General features: G+C 44.6%; 3 protein-coding genes across 6 annotated transcripts in view; 1 reads left to right on the forward strand and 2 right to left on the reverse strand.

Annotated features, from left to right (window-relative positions):
* Positions 1-23267, reverse strand: part of LOC127003374 (uncharacterized) — a 56861-nt gene extending 33594 nt beyond the window's left edge. For 2 of the 3 annotated variants that reach the window (XM_050869919.1, XM_050869918.1), the window contains exon 1: positions 23082-23267. In XM_050869919.1, the coding sequence (XP_050725876.1) occupies positions 23082-23252 (171 nt within the window). In that variant the 5' untranslated portion in view covers positions 23253-23267. Of the gene's footprint in view, positions 1-22440; positions 22626-23081 lie in introns of those variants that run through there. The other variant, XM_050869922.1, reaches the window with a different exon arrangement.
* The window catches only part of LOC127003377 (uncharacterized), a 128204-nt gene that overhangs the window by 11114 nt on the left and 93595 nt on the right, over positions 1-23495 (forward strand). The window contains exon 2 of one of the 2 annotated variants that reach the window (XM_050869924.1): positions 9491-9562. The gene's annotated coding sequence lies outside the window, so the exon portion shown is untranslated. Of the gene's footprint in view, positions 1-7205; positions 9563-23495 lie in introns of those variants that run through there. The other variant, XM_050869926.1, reaches the window with a different exon arrangement.
* On the reverse strand, positions 4258-6091 carry LOC127003376 (uncharacterized). Its single transcript, XM_050869923.1, has 2 exons — positions 5665-6091; positions 4258-5629 (listed from the first exon to the last, which is right to left on the reverse strand). Exon 2 carries the CDS (start codon positions 5382-5384, stop codon positions 4398-4400), a length of 987 nt encoding a protein of 328 aa, XP_050725880.1. The 5' UTR covers positions 5385-5629; positions 5665-6091; the 3' UTR covers positions 4258-4397.

A 23495-nucleotide genomic window follows, 5' to 3' on the forward strand; every position in this document is an offset into this window, starting at 1 on the left:
ACAGGTGTTCCGTGCCCCACAACTCAAGGACACAAACACGCATCGGATAAAAATAACGACTCACAATCACGCCTCGTCATTCTACCCTTGTACTGCAGAGGCTCACATTCCCGCCCCTCGTCTTGGCCCCTTTGCAGATGTTCCCTTCTTCCCTCGACACGGCTACCCATCCATTCTCCTCACGTATTCACCTTCCTCCCCATCACGAGTCATTAACCCCTACTCCTTGCCTGAGGTCCAGAGGTACACAGCGGCCAGCAACAGTGGTCGGCATAGGGAGGAGGAGGGTGAGAGCGAGAACAAGGGGATGGTAGGGATGAAGACTAGACTGCAGGAGCGGGAGTCATGAGAGGGAGGTAAGAAAGAAGGTTGGGAAAGAGAGCTTGGGAGGACATGGAAATGGAGAGAACTATGGAAGGGAGAAAAGGATGTGGAGGAATGAAGGGAGAGAGAGTAGGCGAAGACATGGGAAATAAACCTCTCTTCCGGCCACCTCTTTTGATTCTTTTTTGTAGGAGCAGCGAGTAGCGGGCTTTTTTTTATTATTGTTTCCTTTTTTTGTGCCCTTGAGCTGTCTCCTTTGTTGTAAAAAAAACATGGAAGGGAGATAGGATGTGAAGGAATGAAGGGAGACTAGCCAAAGGAGGACATAGGAAGAAAGGTATGTGAGGGAGGGCATGGAAGGGAGATAGCGATGTGAAATGAAGGGAGACTAAGTAGGGGAGGCCATAAAAAAGAATGCTAGGAGAGGGAGGACATGAAAGGGAGATAAGGATGTGAAGGAATGAAGGAAGACTAGGCCAAGGGGGACATAGGAAGAATGGTACGCGAGAGAGGGCATGGGAGAAAGATAAGGAAGGGGAGTGAAAGGAGGACATAGAAAAAGAAAGGTAAGATGTAAGGGATGCCATGGGAGAAGGGTAATAACATAAGAACATAAGAACATAGGGAGACTGCAAGAGGCCGAATAAAAGGCAGCTCCAGATTCCCCCCACTACCACCTGTCATCCTCGTCCATGTAGCTATCAAGCCTACTCTTAAAACAAGCTATCGTCCCTGCACTCACTATGTGATTGCCGAGTAAATTCCATTCCCCCACAACCCTATTACTAAACCAATGCCTGCCTATTTCCCTCCTAAATCTATACTTTTCTAATTTAAATCTATTACTGCGTGTTCAATCCTGCTGGCTGATTCTCAGGACTTTGCTTATATCGCCTTTGTTGTAACCCTTGACCCATTTGAATACTTCTATCAGATCTCCCCGCACTCTTCGTCTTTCTAGTGAATGTAAGTTGAGATGTTTCAGCCTATCTTGATATAGGAGGTTCCTCAGTCCCTGAATCATCTTGGTTATCCTCCTCTGAACTGATTCTAGCAAGTTGTTCATTCTGTAGTGTGGGCACCAAAACTGGACAGCGTAATCTAAGTGTGGCCTAACTAACGCTAAATAGAGTCTGTTGTTGGTTACCGTCCTGTTAATAAAGCCTAATACCCTGTTAGCCCTATTCCTCGCACTAATAGATTGCTTCCTTAGTTTTAGGTCAGAGTTCACTAACACTCCCTAATCCCTTTCACCCTTTGCTATACCTATTGCTGTGGAGTCTAAACTATACCCGTGTAATGGGTTGCGTGTTCCTACACTTAGTACGCTACACTTGGTGATGTTAAAATTCATCTGCCATTTCTCTGACCAAGCTGACAGTTTGTTGAGATCCTCCTGCAGTGATCTAGAATTCTCCCTTGTCCTAATAGTGCGTCCTATATTGGTGTCATCAGCAAATTTACCTATGTCACTGGTTATCCCATTGTCTATGTCATTGATGTACAGTCGGCTATAGAGAGTAGTGTCACTGTCCAGTAAGTTTCGTTCAGAAAGCGACATCTGGCAACCCCTCCACGCGACATGAAAATTATTACATCCTATCGAAATCGTACTGTTGTGGTGATCGGTGGTCACAGGTGCACTCTACATAATTTTAAGATAGATATTTATCAACAGTGCCCGTCGCTAACGCTTAATAAATATTTTTTATTTAGGCTCTGTCGCTACATTTTGACACGAGCTTTTAGTTTCGGTCAAATTTAGTCAAGAGCAATTCTAAGTTGTTTATCAAACTACGATACATTTAAAAATATACTGCACTTATTAAGGGAGATTGTTATGCCTTTTAACTAAAAAAATAAATCCCTGACAGCCGAGATCTTGTTCTTTATTGAAAAAATTATACGTAATAATAGGCTATAAACGTTCACATGATGGCGTTGTCGACCGCGGGCTTTTCCGCGCTCGCACTCAACACACACACACACACACACACACACACACACGTATTTATACTTCGATATTACGTAATCTTCACGGAGAAATGATTTTAGATTTTTGATGATCTGAATTGTCTTTGAGGCTTTATAGTGACGGGAATTAAGGCTGCGAGTTAAACAGACCTTCAAGCCTATTTGCTGTTTGATGGTAAGGAGCACTATAGTCACTGCCTGCCTCTGTGGAGGACAGCATTGCACACGGTATTTTCAAAGTTTAGTAAGAAAAAGTGTTTCAGACTTCGTGATGTTTTACCTCGTCGTCATCATCATCATCATCATGTAGAAGACATTCATTATCGCATATCAAAATTGAATTCATGTAATCTGGTATATTTCTAACTAGATTATATTTTATTATAAGATAAAATTATACAATATTATAATTTCACGGTCACACACACTGTACACACTGATAAGCGTCACTAACATCACCAGTAAATGCTCCACCGTGGTATAGTTGCCATATACCGCCACCAGGCTAAACATTCTGAAAAGCGTGACCCTACTCTCTATCGTCGACTGTACATAATAAATAAAAGCGGGCCTAAAACTGAACCTTGAGGAACCCCACTGGTAACATTACCCCGTTCGGATTTTTTACCGTTAATGGTAACCCTCTGTTTCCTGTCGCTAATCCACGCCCTAATCCAATCATAAACCTTCCCTCCTATTCCATGAACCCTGACTTTATTTAACAGTCTCTGGTGAGGTACCTTATCGAAGGCCATACACAAATCAAGATAAACTACATCGTAACTCTCATCATTGTCAGCTGCCTCGTATACTCTATTGTAAAAGGATAAAAAATTAGTAAGGCACGACTCTCCTTTAATAAACCCTTGCTGTGAGTCGTGAATTAAATTATGTGTGTCAATATGGTTCCTAATACTATCAGCTATTATTGATTCAAGCATTTTACCTATAACTGACGTCAAACTAATCGGCCTATAGTCTTGCAAAGAAGATTTGTCTCCCTTCTTAAATATTGGAATAACGTGTGCCTGCCTCCATGAAACAGGCACCACCCCTGTGTCTAGCGACTTCCTAAATACTTCTGTTAGCTGCCCACTGAGTTCAGATTTACATTCTTTTAATACCTGGGGAAAATTTCATCTGGTTCTTGTCACAGAATCGGGAGAAAGGCGTGGAGGGGAGATGGGAGGTATGCAGGGGAGGGGAAGGAAGGGAGGGAGCCAAGATACTGGATTGGGTAAGAGATTCGATTACGTGGAAGGGACGCGAGACACACAATGCAAAGGTTTAGCAATCACGTGATCTTGGGGTCCTCCTCCTTCTCCTTCCTCTCCTTCTTCGCCCTTTAGTCCTCCACTTATCCTCAATTTATCCATCAGTACGCTCCTCCTCCTCCTCACTCGCTGATTTCATGCCCCATCGCCGCCATGTTTAACTATTTCGAAGTCACATTAAAGTTCAAACTGCTTCCAAGAGATTAGATAGAAAGCACAGCAGCCAGACCCTTCTTTTCTTCGACTTGCTTTTATTCTCTCTCTCTCTCTCTCTCTCTCTCTCTCTCTCTCTCTCTCTCTCTCTCTCTCTCTCTCTCTCTCTCTCTCTCTCTCTCTCTCTCTCTGTTGCCGGGAGTCAGCGTGTCACATTGGTTGGTTCCCTTGACATTACGTATGCATCAAGAGGAGGAGGAGGAGGAGGGCAAGAGTTAACTTATTTATATCTACTTTGCCAGGAGCATATAAAAACCTTGCCTCACACACACACACACACACACACACACACACACACAAACGTCAAAACAGAGCTAGCAGTGTGTGGTTATCTCCTTATAATGCTTCTTTGTTCGTTTTTGATTGGCGGCGCGCTGTACAATGGCATGCGTCTGTGCTTGAGAGAGAGAGAGAGAGAGAGAGAGAGAGAGAGAGAGAGAGAGAGAGAGAGAGAGAGAGAGATTACGTGGAAGGGACGCGAGACACACAATTTATTCTTTTTTTTACAACAAAGGAGGCAGCTCAAGGGCACACACACAAAAAAACAATAATAAAAAAGCCCGCTAATCGCTGCTCCCATAAAAGAATCAGAAGAGGTGGCCAAAAGCAAGGTCAAATTCGGGAGGAGAGGTGTCCTGATACCCTCCTCTTGAAAGAGTTCAAGTCGTAGTCAGGAGGAAATACAGATGAAGGAAGATTGTTCCAGAGTTTACCAGCGTGAGGGATGAAAGAGTGAAGATGCTGGTTAACTCTTGCATAAGGGGTTTGGACAGTATAGGGATGAGCATGAGTAGAAAGTCGTGTGCAGCGGGGCCGCGGGAGGGGGGGAGGCATGCAGTTAGCAAGTTCAGAAGAGCAGTCAGCGTGGAAATATCGATAGAAGATAGAAAGAGAGGCAACATCGCGGCGGAATTTAAGAGGTAGAAGACTATCAGTAGGAGGAGGAGAGCTGATGAGACGAAGAGCCTTAGCCTCCACTCTGTCCAGAAGAGCTGTGTGGGTGGAGCCCCCCCACACGTGAGATGCATACTCCATACGAGGGCGGACAAGGCCCCTGTATATGGACAGCAACTGCGCGGGGGAGAAGAACTGGCGGAGACGATACAGAACGCCCAACCTCGAGGAAGCTGATTTAGCGAGAGAGGAGATATGAAGTTTCCAGTTGAGATTTTGAGTTAAGGATAGACCGAGGATGTTTAGTGTTGAAGAAGGTGACAGCTGAGTGTTGTCGAAGAATAGGGGATAGGTGTTTGGAAGATTGTGTCGAGTTGATAGGTGGCGAAATTGAGTTTTTGAGGCATTGAAGGACACAAGGTTCCTTCTGCCCCAATCGGAAATGATAGGAAGGTCTGAGGTTAAGCGTTCTGCAGCCTCCAGTCTGGAGTCGTGTACTCCCTGTTGTGATGGTCTTCTATTGAAAGAAGTTGAGTAATGCAGAGTGGCGTCGTCGGCGTACGAGTGGACAGGACAGTTTGTAATGGAAAGAAGATCATTGATGAATAACAGGAAGAGAGTAGGTGATAGGACAGAGCACTGTCTGCAAGGGTTTAGCAATCGTGTGTAGGCGGTGGCCGAAGTGATAGCGTACTGGACCCACATTCGCCGCGTGATGGACGACGCGGGTTCGAATCCTTACGCTACCACTCGGATTTTTCAGTCACCGCCGAGTGGCTTAAAACTACCCACATGCTGTCCTGAAGACCACCCATCAACCCGGACTCTAGAGGAAGCCGTCCAAGCGATTCAAGAACGAGTTCCGGGGGGCAGCATGAGCCAATGCAAGATGGCGCCACTATAAACACTCGCCTGCGCCAGAACGGGCTGGGCCGACCATCAGGCCCCACCTGGAAGAAGCCTTGGGCCGACCATCAGGCCCCACCGGGAAGATGCCTACCGGCGCAATAGGCAACAACGTAAAAAAAAAAAAAAAAAAAAAAATCACCTGATCTTGGGGTCCTCCTCCTTCTCCTTCCTCTCCTTCTTCGCCCTTGAGTCCTCCACTTATCCTCAATTTATCCATCAGTACGCTCCTCCTCCTCACTCACTGATTTCATGCCCCATCGCCGCCATGTTTAACTATTTCGAAGTCACATTAAAGTTCAAACTGCTTCCAAGAGATTAGATAGAAAGCACAGCAGCCAGACCCTTCTTTTCTTCGACTTGCTTTCACACACACACACACACACACACACACACACACACACACACACACACACACACACACGCAAACGTCAAAACAGAGCTAGCAGTGTGTGATTATCTCCTTATAATGCTACTTTGTTCGTTTTTGATTGGCGGCGCGCTGTACAATGGCATGCACCTGTGCTTGAGAGAGAGAGAGAGAGAGAGAGAGAGAGAGAGAGAGAGAGAGAGAGAGAGAGAGAGAGAGAGAGAGAGAGAGAGAGAGAGAGAGAGAGAGAGAGAGAGAGAGAGAGAGAGAGAGAGAGAATATTGACGCAGCGAGACTTCCGGGTGCCAATGCTGAGATTAGAGAAGAGGAGGAACATAAGAACATAAGAACGTAGGAATCTGCAAGAGGCCGGTAGGCTTGTACGAGGCAGCTCCTTTGAACCTAAGCTCCCGTGTATCTAACCCCACCTAATATCGCTGTCCATGAATTTATCTAATCTATTTTTTAATGTGACAATTGTATTGGCACTCACCACATGACTGCTAAGCCTATTCCACTCATCCACAACCCTGTTAGTAAACCAATTTTTGCCTATGTCCCTGTTGAATCTGAATTTATCCAGTTTAAACCCATTACTTTGTGTCCTACCCGGTTCTCTTACCAACAGGAGGAGGAGGAGGAGGAGGAGAACAAGTAAACTACAGCATTCCTCCATAAGTATTTCGCAACTTCCCTTCCCTTCCCTCCCTCCCTCATTTCTCCTCTCCCTCCCCAGCCAGCCTCTTCACATCTGTAATCTTCATGATTCGGCTAATTATTATATTTAGCGTTGAACTAGTATGTCATTAGCCCGTCACTGAATGAAGGTTGGAGCACATGCGCTCCTGCTGCGAAGAGGCAATGCAGATTCGTCACTACAAGGTCAAAAAAAAAAACTTTGTCACCGTCTTCGTCGCTTTGTGTTGCCTCCATCAAGAAGAGTCGAGTCCCGGAAGCTTATCTTATCAAAGGCGCAGCACCGTCTCAGGACTCGCGGCTGACAGACAGAGATACGTGAGCTGGGGCCCCGGAAGTCTGATTTCATCCGCCTGTGTACTAGTCCCTGCCGCGGTGACCTGCATAACTTCACGCATTTATTTATTTATTTATTTATTTACAGCAGAGGAGTCAGTTCAAGGCAGCGTTGCCAGATTATCGTATTCACAACATTGTATTTATCATTTTCTCCTCAAACAGAAACTACGAAAATGGAATACGGTGTGTACGATAATTTGGCATCGCTGGTTCAAGGGCATAAAAAAAAGGTAACAAAAAGGTAACAAACTGCCCACCTGACTCGCCCCGCGGTCATGAGTATTGCGTCTCTTGTTCACTTGCGACCAGTTTCGTGTTGCAGGTGACGTGGCCCTTCCAGGAAAGCAAAAGTATGGTGCCAGGTGCCAGTGTAGCGCCAGCATGTCAATCAAAAAGCATGGTGCCAGTAAAAGTATAGAGCCAGTTAAGTAAAAGTATAGGTAAAGAAAAGTAGAACAACAACAACAACAACAACAACAACAACAACAACAACAACAAGAAAAAGAAGAAAAAGAAGAAGAAGACGAAGAAAAAGAAAAAGAAGTAGGATAAAAAGAAGAATAAAAAGAAGAAAAGGAAGAAGAGGAGGAGGAGGAGGAGAACAAACACCACATGACTGCAGTATCCTAAACAGCTCTGATAGCCCTAAAAACAAACATACACATGCCCATAAAGACACAAACAAACAAAGAAACAAAACAAAAACGTTCACCTTCGACTGGGCGGACCAAGATGATAATTTCAGCGATCAGAGAACACCCCGCCTTCCACTTCCTCGCCAGTCGCCGGGTTAACTGTTAGGGCCAGTTCGACAGCCCAACACAGAGCCATTGTAAGCGCCCAAACCAAACTATATTCTCCTCAATGATCCGTTAATTCCACTCAAAACCAGGTACTAATAAAGAGATTTCCTGATGTGTGGTTTCCTAAAATTTCCTCCTTTCTGTATCAACGCCAATCAAGGAATTTTCGTCGTATTTTGTGTTTAGTTGGGGAGCTCACAAACTTCCTGTATTGGACTGTAAAACTGGCCCTTAGTCACTACCGGAACGTTGCTATTCTCCGCTGTGTTGTCGGTATCACGGGGACCACTGACCTATATACAGACTGACCCCTGGATCATTATGGCCTGGCGTTCGATATGATTCTCTCTCTCTCTCTCTCTCTCTCTCTCTCTCTCTCTCTCTCTCTCTCTCTCTCTCTCTAAGTTCCATTATTTCTCTGCTTTTTGTCAATTCTTTACACTCCTTTGTTTTTTCTCTCCTTTACCGTGAACTTCCTTCTTCAATAAATTCCTTCTCCTGCGCCACTGTAACAATTATTATTTTTTTTTTCTGAGTTGATTCTCTTTCTTAGTTTCTTTCTCCTCTTTGTTTTTTTCCGCGCCAGTTCCTTCCTCTCATCCCTTCACTCATTCTTGGTTTTTATCTCCGTTCCTTCAAACAATTTATTCTCATTCTTTATTTCTTGCTCCGTTTATTTCGGCGCCAGGTCATTCCCTTCACCGCCATTCTTCGTTTCTTTCCCGGTTTCTTTCTGCGCCAGTTCCTTCCTTTTATCGGTTCACCTGCGTTCTTTACTTCTTTCCCCCGCTTCTTCCTTGTATTCCCGCGCTACACCTCCATTCTTTGCTTCTTTCCCCCGCTTCTTCCTTGTATTCCCGTGCTAATGGAGCTGCGACGCCTGTCATCTGGGTCAGCAGGCAAGAAGTGGGTCGTTGCGTGCCCAGAGCAGTGAGGTTTGACGCCAAGCTGTCATTACGTGGGGCCAAGGACTGCCTCTGTCTCCGCTGCTTCCCTTTGCCCTTGTTCTCCTCCTCTCTCTAAACAACAGACACAGACGAGAGGAATACCTGCTCAGCCTTAGTATGTCTTCTTTCTTCTTTTTCTACAACACAAGCACTACACCGTCAAGAGCATAAAGAAGATAGGGAGAGAATAGTCAACATAGGTTCGAGACGTGCCCAGATGCTCCCCGCTTGAAAGAATAAGTCACAGGAAGGGAAAATACGGAGAAAGTAAGTCTGAGGCCCAGAATTTACTGGTGAGAGTGATGAAAGAATGAGGAAGCTTGTAGTCAAACCATGTCACGTCCCTCTGTTTCCTCTTCCCAAGAGTAGATACATAAGTGCTTTAATCCTTCCCTGCAAGCCACTCCTATGGCAAACGGATTGATTGAATCACTGAACGCAGGCAGCCTAGTAAAGAGCCAACAGGCTTTCTGCTGCCTGCTAGTCCATGTTTCCATGTTTTCCTCCTCATGTTTCTTATAAACAACAACTGAAGGCAAGAATAAATGGAGCATCACGCCTTCCATTGTCCCTCCCCTCGTCTTCCTCCACTTAGAATGTAACAAGTTATGCACACTTGGAATATATTGGGTCGCCTCCAACAGAATACGTCTCGTCTGTCCACTCGTTCATGTGTGTCTTTTTAATCTAGTGAGGGAGTGCGAGCGATCGCGTGTTGGTATTTTCACCTTTTCTTTTTCTTTTTCACAGTTCTGACGTGTGGCCTCTTGTCCTCGGAAATAAGATGGAGTGTTTTGTGCTGTGTTCTTCGCTGTGGTGAAGGTAAAGTTTGGGGCATACGCTATAGTTGCGCGTGGTCTTAGTGCTCATCTCCGTCGCATTGGCCCTTCGTTAATCCACTCTCCTCATAAACAACCCTCCTCCTCCTCCTCCTCCTCCTCCTCCTCCAAGCTACTCTAAATCTCCTCTTCGATCCCTTAAGTGGCTTTCACACACACACGAACTTGAACGCGGCAGCTGCCCGACTGCCATTCCGGCAGCATTCGGGATTATATTCGTAACACATCTTCTAGCCGTCGTTGGGGAAATCCGTGCACCACGACTGTTGGACGGTGAGTCGGCAAGGAGCACGAAAAATAAGCGCTGCGCTTATTTTTCGGGCAGCCATCTGCGTGGTCGGCGACCTTGCCAAAGATCGGGCAGCAGTGTTTCAGGCACCGTACAGGACTCGCAGTGATCCTCCAGGTAACGTGTAACTTGCACCTATTGCGATATGTTGGGCAGTGATCGGGCATGAAGATAAAAATTGTAAGAACAGGTAACTTGCACCTATTGCGATATGTTGGGCAGTGATCGGGCATGAAGATAAGAACTTTGACCTTTATAACAGCTGCCCGACAGCTGCACAGCAGCCGTGGGATCCGGCGAATCCTTCACTTCAGCGATTTAGTGGAGGGTGTTATGTCACCAAAAAAGGTTCCGTGGGAATTATGTTTATTTTTTGCATCATAGCTATTTTTGTTCTATATCATCTTAAGAACGACACGAGACATGATGCAATTTTTTCCTTTCAGAATTGAGGTCAGTGGGTCAGCTCAAAGTCATGGCTTGTTTCGCTCAATTTAACTAACTCGAAAGAGCGCACGCGAAAACCAGTTTAGGTACACATCATACTGTCTTAATACCAATTATGTGTGACTGTTTGCCTGAATTTTAGTCTGTTTTAAGATAGTAATTGTTTGTGATGATTATGTATTACATACGATGTCATTTTTCTCTTGTCAGATCAAAGGTGTGACTGGTGAACTGGTGAACCGATAAGCATGACAGATGAAAAACAGCCAAAATCCCTAGAGTAGAATCGAAAGATCCTGAGTCAAGTTTATGTACTGTGTGCCAAGAGTCAGGAGGAGCATTGATTAAAACCCCAGCAGCTAGTTCTTTTGAGCGACTCTTGGACTTTGTGCGTACCCGAGCAACACGCAGATGGCAACTATCCGATCATCAGTGAAACACTGCGTGTAGCTAGCGCATTATCTTTTATGACCAACAAAAGTAGCTGACACAGAAATTGCTATCTTGAAGCTTGTCACATACAACATCGAGTTGCTGCTAAGCAAAGGTATGAAAAAGCGTTGCGCTCAAGAAAAAGCACTCTGCTTCTAAAAACAAAAATACGTCCAAAAACTCAAGATGCAGCGATGCCTAGTTCTAGTTATGACTTAGGAGAGCAAAGTGATGCAGCAAAGCCATTTACCAGATCTTCCTCTGTATCTTTTGATAAGACACTGTGTTTTCTCTGTCAGGAAGACAACAAGTCACTTGGAGCATTGCATGAGGTCAGCAAACCGTGGGATCAAGCTCCGACATGCCATTGAAATTGGTGGGTCTGATCTTCTGAAAGTACATCTGAGTAATGCCATAAATCCAGATGACACCCACGCGATTGATGTGCAGTATCACATGAGGTGCTGGGTGTATAATGTTGACCGTGTTCTCGACAAGTCGCAAAAGGAATCAAAAGAGTCTGTGGCAGAGAAAGTTCAAGAAGATAGAGCTCAGCTTGCTGCAGACATCGAATTTTTCAACCTCTTGAAAACCTTGCTACAAGACGGTTCCATTCTCAGTATGGCTTCACTGGAAACAACATAAATAACAATACAGACAGAAAATGGTGTTCTGACTCCTTGCACTAGAAAACAGCTGAAAACCAAAATTAGAGAACAAGTAGAAGGGGTGCATTTCAGCAAGGCAACAAAGCGCATTGAGTCGGAGAGAGTTTTTTTTCTGTAAACCTGCAAGGGTAGGCGGTTGCTGAACAGATAGCAAGACGGCCCCGCGTTCAGGAGGACGCGAGTTCAATCCCCGACCGGTGCCACCAGCTGGGATTTTTCAGCCGCCGCCGAGTGGGTTAAAACTACCCACATGCTGTCCAGAAGACCACCTATCAACCCGGACTCTAGATTCTAGGATTAAAGATGAGCTCCGGGAGGGCAGCATGAGCCAATGCAAGATGGCGCCACTATAAACACTCGCCTGCGCCAGAACCACCGGGAAGAAGCCTTGGACCGACTATCAGGATCCACCGGGAAGAAGCCTACCGGCGCAATAGGCCAAGACGTAAAAAAAAAAAAAAAAAAAAAAAAAGGAGGATGCAGTACGTCAAGCTTTGGAAATACCAGACCATCCATCAAATGACATGGCTGCTGTGTTCAGATGTGCAAGGTTACTTCGCAAGGACATTGCAGATGCAACTAAGGAGCCATGGAAATTAGCTGGGACTTTCAATGACACAGAATCACATGTTCCTCAGCGGGTGTTCTCGTTCCTCAGATGGCTTAGTGTAGGACCAACAGGCAAACTTCAGAATAAATCCCGAGATTGTGAAGTGCATCAGCAACTTTTGTGGATTGCAAACTTCATCATGTATTCATTCAAAACTGATAGACAAGCGAGGTACAACCCTTTGGCAGAAGTTGCACATTTTAAGACTCGTCCAGGATGGCCGCTGCAATGGGTAGTTGGAATCGCTCTTCACCAGTCGACACGGTGTTCATGCAAACAAAATGACATGTTCTGCACAGAAATGTGTCAGTGTGGAGCAGACGCAGGAGATTGCCAGAACATCGTTGATTACAAAGGAATGGCGATTGGTGATTCATCAGATGATGATGATGATTAAAGCTAATGAACACTTACTTGTAGGGCCCGTACATGGTTGCATAATAGTGAACATATACACGGCAAATCAGAATGCTTTCATTTTCAGTACACCAAACTGTTGTTTCTTATTTTATTACTTGAACGAGAGCTCAGGGACTGGCTCTGTCTGTCACATGGCATATAGTGTTGACTCATTTCTCTTAAATACACACAGATAATGTAAACATATAATGCAGTCAATGCTCATAGGATTACTTACCTTTTTAATTTCTAATACTATGGCACCTATGTAGAGCATTTGTGATTGTATGAATAGCATAGTGTCCATAGTTTTATTTGAATGCAAAAAACACCTGATTCGGAAACATTTGAACTGATTCTGTGTACATGTATGAGTAACTTTAAACATACTTATTGTCATAAAAATAATCAAGTGCACATTGCTTAATATTTTGTTGTCATATAAAACCTGTGATCAAGACAAGTTGTGATATATTTGTATTACATAATTGTATGCTCCTGACAATGATTGAAAGATATTGATGTGTTATTGATTGTGTCCATTTTTGGATTTTGGCACCGACAGCGTCTCTCGAGTTAAATGTGGCTGAAAGAAGCAAGCTCCTTCAATGGCTTGAAGATTAATAAACATTAATTCTTAATGAAACATTATTGTGAAGAATCAATAGTGTCAATATATATATATATATATATATATATATATATATATATATATATATATAGATATATAGATATATATAGAGATATATATATATATATATATATATATATATATATATATATATATATATATATATATATATATTTTTTTTTTATTTTTTTTTTTGGTGCCATTTTCTTATATTTTTTTAGTTATTGCCTTCAAAGATCACATATATTGCTAAATAACTGCTATATTTGGGTCATTCTGTTAGTGTTTGTTCCACTTTTGAAAAAAAAAATGTTTCTGCGATACTAACGAAAATCTTCAAAATGGTGCCGGGATCACATTTCTGGGCCAAAATAATTGCATCATTTTTCTCAAACGGTTTTGGTCAAAGATCAGAATTATAATGGTTTCCAAAAATAAACAGAAAATTACCACGAAATTACATAAGAGCCTGCACTAATTGCTGAGTGGCAGCTAAACGTGCGGTGGTCGACAATGACTCACCGCGCCAGTATTTTGGAATATTTTCATCAAGGTGGCTCCTGCCACCCTACGCTCATGACGCCCCTGTGTGCGACGTTACTTGTGTGTGTGTGTGTGTGTGTGTGTGTGTGTGTGTGTGTGTGTTCCCAGGTGGCTAGATGGCAGTGCAGAGGTGGCTGACCTGCCCCCAGCGTCGTGTGTGAAGCAGGTGGTGATTACGGGGACTCCACACGAATCGCCGATAAGACAAGGCAAGGTGTCCCTCCGGCCCTTCCCTGATGGCACAGCGGCTGGAGGGCACCACGCAACCACCGACCCACCCGCACCCCCGACGCCAGCCTGGGGAGTGTGGGCGTGGCATAATAAGGCGACTCACATACCCGCATCAACTCAGACACTCACACAGGAATAGAGAAAACTGTCGCTTGTTGTTTAGTGAGAAATTTGCACTTCATAAATCGTAACCAGGAGGAGGAGAAGGAGGAGGAGGAGGAGGAGAAAAAGGAGGAGGAATATTTATCAAAAGACAGAAAAAGGACAAAAATGATGACACGTTGACCTGCATCATCTCCCTTATTCCTATACCCTCCCTAGGTCTCTCTCTTCCTTCTTTACTATCCTTAGCTATTTCCCTTCTTCCTTTACTCTCCCTAGCCCTCTCCCTTCCTCCTTTAAGTTTACCCTCCCTAGCCCTCTCCTCGTCCTTCCTCCCTTGTAATAGAGTATTCTTCACCTCCCCCTTCTCCCTCCCTCTCCCTCACTCTCCTTCACCCTTCTCCCTCCCTCTCCCACGCCCTTCTCCCAGCCTCTCCCACGCCACGCCCTACCTACCCCTTCCACTTCACCGCCCAAGAATATCAGCTTAAGTGGCATAAAAGAAGACTCGGTTTATTTATACAGCGAGGTGAAGGGAAAATAGCGCTTCATTAGTCACAGGTGTTGAGGTGAAGAAGGACGAAGAAGAGGAGGAGGAGGAGGAGGAGGAGGAAGAGGAGGAGGAGGAAAATCAATTGCATCATCAGCCTTTGCCTTCGACTGACCTAGCTTTTAAAGGATCAAAAAAAAGAGGTTTGTGGTCTAGAATATTAATTAAAGGTATTGCATGTGAAATTTAATGAAGGTGAGGTGATGATTTATGGCGTATCTTAATAAGGGAGAGCTTGAATTACGGTCTCATTTCTATCCATTTAGCTTCTGTTTGTCCTTGTTTTCCTCATATTCCCCCGTTTTTCCTCTCCTCCTCCTCCTTCGCTTAATTTGCAGTCCCATTTCTATCCTTCGTGCTTCTCTGTTTGTACCTGTTTTCCTCATATTCCCCCGTTTTTCCTCTCCTCCTCCTCTTTCGCTTAACTTGCAGTCCCATTTCTATCCTTCGTGCTTCTCTGTTTGTCCTTGTTTTCCTCATATTCCCCCGTTTTTCCTCTCCTCCTCCTCCTTCGCTTAATTTGCAGTCCCATTTCCTTCCTCATTTTTGCTTCTCTATCTGAGCCTCATCACCCATTCTCTTCCCGCTTTCCCCTCCTCCTCCTCCTCCCCCTCCTTTGTTTAAATTAAGGTCCCATTGCCTTCCTTCTTTTTTGCTTCTCCGTCTGTTCCTCTGTTTCCCGTTCTCTTCCCTCTTTCTCCTCCTCCTCCTCCTCCTTCTCCTTTGTTTAAATTACGGTCCCATTAGCTTCCTTATTTTTGCTCCTCCGTCTGTTCCTCTTTTTCCCATTCTCTTCCTGTTTTCCTCTCTTCCTCCTCCCTCTCCTTCGCTTGAACGGTCCTATTTCCTTCCTCCTTTTTGCTTTTCCATCTGTGCCTCATTTCCCTCCTTCCTCCTCCTTCTCCTTCGCTTAAATTCCAGTCTCATTTCCTTCCTCCTTTTTGCTTCTCCATCTGTGCTTCATTTCCTCCTTCCTCCTTCTCCTTCGCTCGAACGGTCCCATTTCCATCCTCATTTTTGCTTCTCCATCTATTCCTCATTTCCCTCCTTCCTCCTCCTTCTCCTTCGCTTGAACGGTCCCATTTCCATCCTCATTTTTGCTTCTCCATCTATTCCTCATTTCCCTCCTTCCTCCTCCTTCTCGTTCGCTGAAATTCCAGTCTCATTTCCTTCCTTCTTTTTGCTTCTCCATCTATTCCTCATTTCCCTCCTTCCTCCTCCTTCTCGTTCGCTTAAATTCCAGTCTCATTTCCTTCCTCCTTTTTGCTTCTCCATCTGTGCCTCATTTCCTCCTTCCTCCTCCTCCTCCTTTGCTTATATTCCAGTCTTATTTCCTCCCTTCTTTTTGCCTCTCCGTCTGTCCCTCTTTCCCCTTTACTCTCCTTATTCCCCTCCTCCTCCTTCTCCTTCTCTCCCTCCCATTCGCTTCCCAAATATCACGGTGGTGAGTAACCTTCCTATAACTCCAGGTTCAAGGGGATCGATTTCATGAAACACCTACCAGTTCTTTTATCACTCCGATCGAAGTTTATATTCCACGATACAGAATTAGTTCGAAGCTTAGTCTTAATTATATCACTAACACTTGCGGATGTTAAAGTGCTTCTGTCTTAAACTGAGCCTCCCCCCCTCCCCTATATCGCCTCCTCCCCCTCTCCCTCTCGAATGTAATAATCTCATCCCTTTCCTTCCTTACCAAGCTCTGCGGACCCTTTGGTTGGTATTATAAAACATGTTCGTTTCTCACATCATCTATTTCTAAAGGTCAAAGAGGGGGTCAGTCGGGTTCTAATGAGTGTTTCTTCAGGTTCATGGTACAGAGGAAGGGTCACACTACCACCAGGGTCATAAAACTACTCCTGGAAATACCCACAACTCCTACGAAAGCCTTTTCAAATGTGTGTTTCTTTAGGTTCACGATACAGAGGAAGGGTCATACTACCACCAGGGTCATAAAACTACCCCTGGAAATGCCCACAACTCCTACGAAAGCCTTTTCAAATGTGTGTTTCTTTAGGTTCACGATACAGAGGAAGGGTCACACTACTACCAGGGTCATAAAACTACTCCTGGAAATACCCACAACTCCTACGAAAGCCTTGTCAAATATGTGGTCTTGTGCGGCGAAATGTCTAATAATACGTCCTATGGCCTCTTCTCTGCAGCTTCAGGAGGCACGTTGAGGCCTTCATCTTTAAGCGTGTTGCCGCCTCGGTTCGCCTGGTTGAATAGTCTCTCGTGGAAATTGCTCGGGTTGACATGGACTCTTCCTTTTTCTTCTTCTTCTTTTGACCCGTAACGCTTTGTATCGCTTCTTAGGTCCTCCTCCTCTCGTTCCTCCCTTCTTCTTATTCACACACTTTCCTTTTCAGTGTTACGTAATTTTCTAAACTGAAATCAAGTCACTTATCTTCACTTATTCAGACATTTGTGCCCTTTCTTCCCAGCACTGAGCGAGGAACACCCTTGCCAACTTAACCATCCTTTTCTCCGTTTCTTTTTTGTCTCCATACAGCTGCGTTGTGATCCTAGAGTGACAGTTTTACCCGACTTCTGCATCTTGAAAGGGGAAACCGACCCATGAAAACCGGTTAATAATTATATAACCTTCTCCGTGGCCTTGGAAAATAGTCTCTCGTGGAAATCGCTGGGGTTAACATGGACTGCATTGTGACTTTTGCATCTTGAAAGGGGAAACTAACCCATGATATTTCTTCTCAGTAGCCTTGGAAAATAGACGTGATAGGTGTTCGATACGGTGAAGAACATGAACCTAACCCTCAGCATAACTTAGCGGATATTAAAGTGCTTTTGTCATAAACCGAGCCCTCCCTCCCCTATATCACCTCCTCTCCCTCTCCCTTACCTTACTCTCCACTATCCACCACCGTACCTGATATTACCCAACCACCAGCACCACCACTACCACCACCACCACCACCTCTGCAAGGCTAAAGGGAGCAATGACACTGCAGAGGAGGGAGAGAAAAAAAAAAGAAGGAAGGAAAGAAGAGCAAAGACAAGGAAGTAATTGAGGATATGGTTGGGAAGAGGAAGAGGAAGAGGAGGAGGAGGAGGAGGAGGAGGAGGAGGAGGAGAGGCGAGACAGAATAAGGGAAGGAAGGAAGGAAGGAAAAAGGAAAGACAGGTTAGTAAATGAGAATATTGTAAGGAGGAAGAGGAGAGGAGAGAGACAAAAAGGGAAGGAAAGGAAAGGAAGGAAGGAAGGAAGGAAGGAAGCAAAGAAGAGGAAAGACAGGGAAGTAATTGAGGATATGGTAGGGAAGAGGAGGAGGAGGAGGAGGAGAGGAGAGAGACAAAAAGGGAAGGAAAGGAAAGGAAGGAAGGAAGGAAGGAAGCAAAGAAGAGGAAAGACAGGGAAGTAATTGAGGATATGGTAGGGAAGAGGAGGAGGAGGAGAGGAGAGAGACAATAAAGGAAGGAAGGAAGGAAGGAAGGAAAATATGGTAAGAAGGAGGAGGAGAGGAGAGAGAGAGAGACATAAAAGGAAGGAAGGAGAGACATGGTAGACAAAAGAATAAGGTAAGGAAACATGGAAACATGGAAACAAAGGGAGGAGGAGGAGGAGGAGGAGGAGGAGAGAGCGTTTTCCTGCATGCCTCACCTCCACACTAGAAATATCCGCCACTAAACCAGACTGAACCAGATATTCTCTCCCCCTCTCCCTCCCTCTCTTCCCTATCACCCTCCCTCCCTCCCTCCCTCCCTCGCCATCCCTATCATCTTCCGTGCGTTCGTTTGTTCCTCTGTGACCTTATTTTGTCCTTCCTGCTCCTCCCGTTTTCTCTTCATGTCCTCACTTCTCTCACTTTCTCTTCTTCCTTTGTTCCTTTCATGTTTCCTTCTTTATTTCCTTTCCTCCGTCTACCTGATTTCCTCCTCCTCCTCCTCCTCTTCTCTCCAGTGCTACCAACACCCACGTGACTCGCTTTATTGATCTTACGAGAGAGAGAGAGAGAGAGAGAGAGAGAGAGAGAGAGAGAGGCACCTGGTTTTAAGCCACTGCGGTGTGACGTCATCCACTGACAATTTGGCGCACATACATAACATACACACACACACACGAACACACACACACACACACACACACACACACGAACACACACCTGCAATACAAAATTATTTCCGTCGCATAATATAATTTGTCACATTAAGATTTTGTCTGTATGCTTGAATGTTTTATATCTAATTGTGGCTTTTTTAATATAATAATTACAACAACAACAACAACAATAATAATGATAATAATAACAATATTTATAACATACGTTTATATTAACACATATGTAAAGTTGCATATTCAAGGGTCTTGAAAACCTCCTAGTTTGTCTGTCTGTTGTCTGTCTGCCTGTCTGTCTCTGTTCAATAACAAAATCAGAATCATTTTCATCTGGCTCATCCCTACGCTGTCCAAATCCCTTATTCAAGAGTTAACCAGCATCTTCAGTCTTTCATCCCTAACACTGGTAAACTCTGGGATAGCCTTTCTTCATCTGTATTTCCACCTGCTCTCTTCAACCTCTTTCAAGGGAGGAGTAAAAATACACGTATTCACTCGAAAATGACCTCTCTTACGGCCACTCTTCTCTATTTTTATAAGAACGGTGCTTAGCGGGCTTTTTTTGTTCTCAATTATTTTTAAAGGAACGTGCTTAGCGGGCTTTTTTGTTGTCAATTATTTTTAGAGGAACGTGCTTAGCGGGCTTTTTTGTTCTTAATTATTTTTAGAGGAACGTGCTTAGCGGGCTTTTTTGTTCTCAATTATTTTTAGAGGAACGTGCTTAGCGGGCTTTTTTGTTCTCAATTATTTTTACAGGAACGTGCTTAGCGGGCTTTTTTGTTGTCAATTATTTTTAGAGGAACGTGCTTAGCGGGCTTTTTTGTTCTCAATTATTTTTACAGGAACGTGCTTAGCGGGCTTTTTTGTTCTCAATTATTTTTACAGGAACGTGCTTAGCGGGCTTTTTTGTTCTCAATTATTTTTAAAGGAACGTGCTTAGCGGGCTTTTTTGTTCTCAATTATTTGTAAAGGAACGTGCTTAGCGGGCTTTTTTGTTCTCAATTATTTGTAAAGGAACGTGCTTAGCGGGCTTTTTTGTTGTCAATTATTTTTACAGGAACGTGCTTAGCGGGCTTTTTTGTTGTCAATTATTTTTACAGGAACGTGCTTAGCGGGCTTTTTTGTTGTCAATTATTTTTACAGGAACGTGCTTAGCGGGCTTTTTTGTTCTCAATTATTTTTACAGGAACGTGCTTAGCGGGCTTTTTTGTTCTCAATTATTTTTACAGGAACGTGCTTAGCGGGCTTTTTTGCTCTCAATTATTTTTAAAGGAACGTGCTTAGCGGGCTTTTTTGTTCTCAATTATTTTTGCCCCTGAAGTTCTTCCTTTACTGAAAAAAAAACCTTTATTTTGTTCTGCATGTGTGGTTGTAATTTGCACTTGATGCCGACTGTATTTGCCTTCATTTTTATCTTCAAGTCTGACGATTATAGTCTTTCTCAGGCTTTCTCCATGCTGCAGGTAAGCTCAGGTGTGGCAGGCGAGCGGCACGCACCCCCCCCGCATCGGATCGGTGTGCGTAACCCAAATACACAGTTACTCCACACGTCGTATGTCTTGTGTTGCAGCCTCGTTCTGCAGCCACACTCCTCACCACCGCTGCCAGATTATCGTACTCAGAGTCGTGTATTTACTGGTTTCTGGCCCATAACTGTTGCCAAGAAGCACCAATAATTAACCATTTAAACGATAACCATATATGAAGGCAGCTATTTGGGTGATGAAAGCAGTTTTGGGATCGAAAATCGGCAAACATAAGAGGCAGAGTACGACAATCTGGCATCGTCACTCCTCACTCCCTCACATGAAAAAACATCGTCATCAACCCCTGTGTCTCCCTGCCCCAAACACTTGTATGAACCCACGGCCACTTGCGACGTACCATAAACGCCGTGACATAAGAGCAGTGATTAAGATAAGTTTAGGGTTTGATACTCCCCAGCGCTGAAGCAACACACACTCACGCTACACGCTCAATGCATGGCGTGACTGCTTGAACGAGTGATTGGCAATAGGAGCGAGGGTTATCGGCCGAAATAGTTGTATAAATGATATGTTAATTGACCTTCTTTCTATCTGTTTGTCTGGTTGTGTGTGTATGTGTGTGTGTGTGTGTGCATCTATCAGTCTTTATCAATGTGTATGGGTCTGAGTATCTTGTTTTCTGTTTTGTTTGTTTGTTACTTGAATCTGTGTTTTTATTTGTTTATCTTCGTCTGGTTTTTTGTTTTTTTTGTTTTGTGTGTGAATCTCTGTACCTGTGTATCGTTTGTTTACCTCCATGTGTTTGTCTGTCATGCTCTTATTCCTATTTCTGTAGTTCTGTATTTGCTTCAGTCTGTCCGTGTGTCTCGAAGTCTCTGTTTCTACCTCTTTCTTTTTGTGTTCCTATGTCTATATCTGTCACTGTCTCTGTTTCTTTGTGCCTCCTTCCCTGCTCTTTCATCCTGTAATGCACCCTTACCTCTTTGATTATATTCCCTGCCGTAGGAATAACCAAATCTAGCCCGGATGCGCGTTGATACTCTCCTCGTGAAAGCATTCAAGTCGCAGGAAGGAGAGGTGAATGAATGAGTACACGAAGGTGTATCCAAACCCATGGATACACTTATGAATGAAGGGCGAACGGCGGGGCGGGTGAATGGACGCGTCAGTGAAGTGATGATGATGTTTAATGAGCCTGCGGCATTCATAATACTGGGCTGAGGGGGAAGGAGGGAGGCAGGGCGGTGTGGGGGGCAGATGTGCTAGCTGCCAACGTTCACACACGGCCCATTCATGCTGACGTGTAGAATGCTGACGCGGCGCACAGGTTCCCCTCTCTCTCTCTCTCTCTCTCTCTCTCTCTCTCTCTCTCTCTCTCTCTCTCTCTCTCTCATCATTAATATGTCAGGAAGAGTAAAAATGTTTGAATGGACGCGAGAGAAAAACAAATCCTAGTGGTAATGACATCCCCCCCCCCCCCACACACACACACACCAAACAAAGGGTGCGGTACACGACCATGAGTGAAAGTGCAACGCATATTTATTAACATCTCCAATCGAACGCACTTCCCCTAATCTTTCCCTCTATCTTTAGTCTACACATTGACGAGGGAGATAAGATAAACCCCCTCTCTCTCTCTCTCTCTCTCTCTCTCTCTCTCTCTCTCTCTCTCTCTCTCTCTCTCTCTCTCTCTCACTCTCACTCTGTGTGTGTGTGTGTGTGTGTGTGTGTGTGTGTGTGTGTGCATGACAATAACTGGATCGATGATGACGGACATTTACAACAAACAAGTTCCCCCTTCACCCCTCCCCCTCCCTCCCCCCGACTTGTTTCCCTTCACCCCCCCCCTTTCTCCCTGCCCGCCCTTCTCCTCCTGCTGCTCCTGCTGTTTCGCTTTCTTCTCTTGTCTCTGTGCCCTTCTTCCTTTGTTTTGCATGTTTTATATTTTTTCCTTTACTCATTAGTATTTTTCCTCTTCTGCCTTCATCACGTATCTCTTTTTCTTTTCCTCCTCCTCCTCCTCTTCTTCCTCCTCCTCTTCGTCTGGATGAGTTAGACTAATAGCAATGTAAAAAGTAAAAGTGTTACCGCCGTTGTGTAGGCGGTAGGACAATGAAACGACCCTTCTCGTAGACGCCCCATATAATGTGGTCCATCCTGTCAACAATAACATTTACCTTCAGGATCACAAACATAAAACTCAAAACGTCCGTGTCTCTGAGCACCACAACGGGCAGCTGATCACTTCACTTAACATTTACTAATGTTAATATTTATTTAGCGTCCTACATTGTATGAAGGCAACACAACGAAGGCAACAACAATACAGTATGTAATTAGGTAAACAGGCAGAGATACAATCATACTACGGCAGGCGACTGAACTTACGTAGTCGGGGCCTACTGCAACGTCTCTGTCGTTCAGTTCCTCGTGTCCCTCCTTTAGGTGGAGTTCTCCTGCAGGGGCAGACAGTGAAGACGAGAAGACACGTCTTTCCGTCGTCAAACCTTTAGCGATCTGCCTCTCCCTCCTCTCCTTGAGACCATATCTATTATTCTTTCCTGTATGGCGTTTCACTCAAGACACTGAACAAGGGCGCTTTCATGGAGTGTAGACCGGCCTAATGGATTTGGTGACCTCTCTGACCGTAATGTCATAACATACCTGACGATAAATGGCCTTTGCGATAGTACACGGATATCAACGGAGGATAGGCGTCCCTACACCATGAGCGCCACAACCTTCATACTCTTTTCCTATTTATCTTACTTACTCCTCACCTATTATTTGTTCCGCCTTCTGGCGTACTACCATCTTCATATGTATTCCTTCCTTTTACCTCTTCGCTTATCCGATCGGCTCCGATCGGCGATAACAAAAAAGTAAACAAGAGAAAAATAAATGGACAAGTAAATGTGAATATTGCGTCCCAAAGAGTTTATGGATACTCTCTCTCTCTCTCTCTCTCTCTCTCTCTCTCTCTCTCTCTCTCTCTCTCTCTCTCTCTCTCTCTCTCTCTCTGTACTTACCAAGGCGGGGGAAGCAGAGAGCGGAACAGGATAACAGGAGGCAGCTAGCACACCCACACACAAACACACACGCCTCTTCCAGTGAGCTCTGCCCTGCGAGCGTGTGAGCGGCCTGGACCAAGCTGTGGTGTGTTGTGTGGCGCGGCGCGAGAGGAAGCATGGGAGGAGCATGTTGAGGGGGGAACGGAGGGTAGGAGGAGGGTGACAGGGATGAAGGACACGCAAGCGCTCTTCAAACCGGCTGAGTAATTTTAAGGAAGTTGTGCAAGTTCTTTTGTTCCTCTTCCTCTTCCTCCTCTTTTTGCTACTCCTCCTCCTACTCCCTCCACTATTACACCCACTGTCGTAACTCCTTCATGTCCGTATTCTCCTTATACATTACTTTTTCTTTTATTATTTCGTTACTTTCCTCTT

This window comes from Eriocheir sinensis, chromosome 25, assembly GCF_024679095.1.
Source record: "Eriocheir sinensis breed Jianghai 21 chromosome 25, ASM2467909v1, whole genome shotgun sequence".
In the NCBI taxonomy this organism is placed as follows: domain Eukaryota; kingdom Metazoa; phylum Arthropoda; class Malacostraca; order Decapoda; family Varunidae; genus Eriocheir; species Eriocheir sinensis.